Genomic DNA, 998 nt, shown 5'->3' with positions numbered 1-998 from the left:
GTCACTTGCCTACTGGGTGATCCACAGCACAACACGAGACTGGAAAACCCCCCTGGTGTGGCACTGGTTCCCCCTTCCCTCCTCCTTTACCTGAACGATACGAGCGAGCAAGCGCATCACCGGTGGAGCTCACTGCGGCACGGCAGGACAGACCCCGAGCGGCCCCGGCAGAGGAACGCGCCGCTCGCCGGCGCCGCGGGTGACCGAGGAGCAGAGAACCCACAGGGCAACCGGGCTCCTCGGCGGCGAAGGGACGGGCGTCCCAGGGAAGCACTGGCAGCTCCGCCCTCCAACTTGAGCGACTACTTCAGGCAGTTCCTGTTCCCTCAGAACGAGTGCGAGCTCCACAACCTCCGGCTGAGCTTCAGCCAGCTCAAGTGGGAGAAGTGGATCATCGCCCCGCACCGCTACAGCCCGCAGTACTGCAAAGGCGACTGCCCGCGGGCGGCCGGGCACCGCTACGGCTCCCCGGTGCACACGCTGGTGCAGAACATCATCTACGAGACGCTGGACCCCTCCGTGCCGCGGCCCTCCTGCGTCCCGGCCGCGTACAGCCCGCTGAGCGTCCTCACCATCGAGCCCGACGGCTCCATCGCCTACAAGGAGTACGAGGACATGATCGCCACCAAGTGCACCTGCCGGTAGCGGGGAGCCCCGGCTGCTTTTATTGGGGTTTGGGTGGTTTTGCACTCCCAGAGCGTCTGTAGTGACAACCAGCTGAACGGTGTAACTCCAGTGTAAGGGCTGCAGACCTGGTTTGGGTGTAGCGGGGAGTCAGCAGAAGGTGTTTACCTCAGAGCACTTATTTTTGTAGCCACTCAGCTTTTCTAGAATGGGGATTAAATGTAAATAGGATCTTTTTACTGGAATAATTTTGCATTTAAAACGTGGAAGAGGTTTCAACTACCAGGTGTCTATTTTAAGCTGTTTTGGTATAGATTGAAAAACCGAAATAAATGTCTGTCATGTGCCCACGTACAGCCGGTGCCTGCAGCTGC

General features: G+C 59.3%; 1 protein-coding gene across 1 annotated transcript in view; it reads left to right on the top strand.

The window, feature by feature from the left end:
• The window catches only part of GDF9 (growth differentiation factor 9), a 3,460-nt gene extending 2,815 nt beyond the window's left edge, over nt 1-645 (top strand). The window contains exon 4 of the mRNA XM_010139374.1: nt 1-645. This exon is cut by the window's left edge and continues 34 nt beyond it. Coding sequence (XP_010137676.1) covers nt 1-645 — 645 coding nt within the window.
• Nucleotides 646-998: the final 353 nt, after the last annotated feature.

The sequence above is a fragment of the Buceros rhinoceros genome, unplaced genomic scaffold, assembly GCF_000710305.1.
Source record: "Buceros rhinoceros silvestris isolate BGI_N320 unplaced genomic scaffold, ASM71030v1 scaffold18837, whole genome shotgun sequence".
NCBI classification, from domain to species: Eukaryota; Metazoa; Chordata; class Aves; order Bucerotiformes; family Bucerotidae; genus Buceros; species Buceros rhinoceros.
The sequence above is the reverse complement of the archived record's forward strand: the minus strand, read 5'-3'. Positions and strand labels throughout refer to the sequence as shown.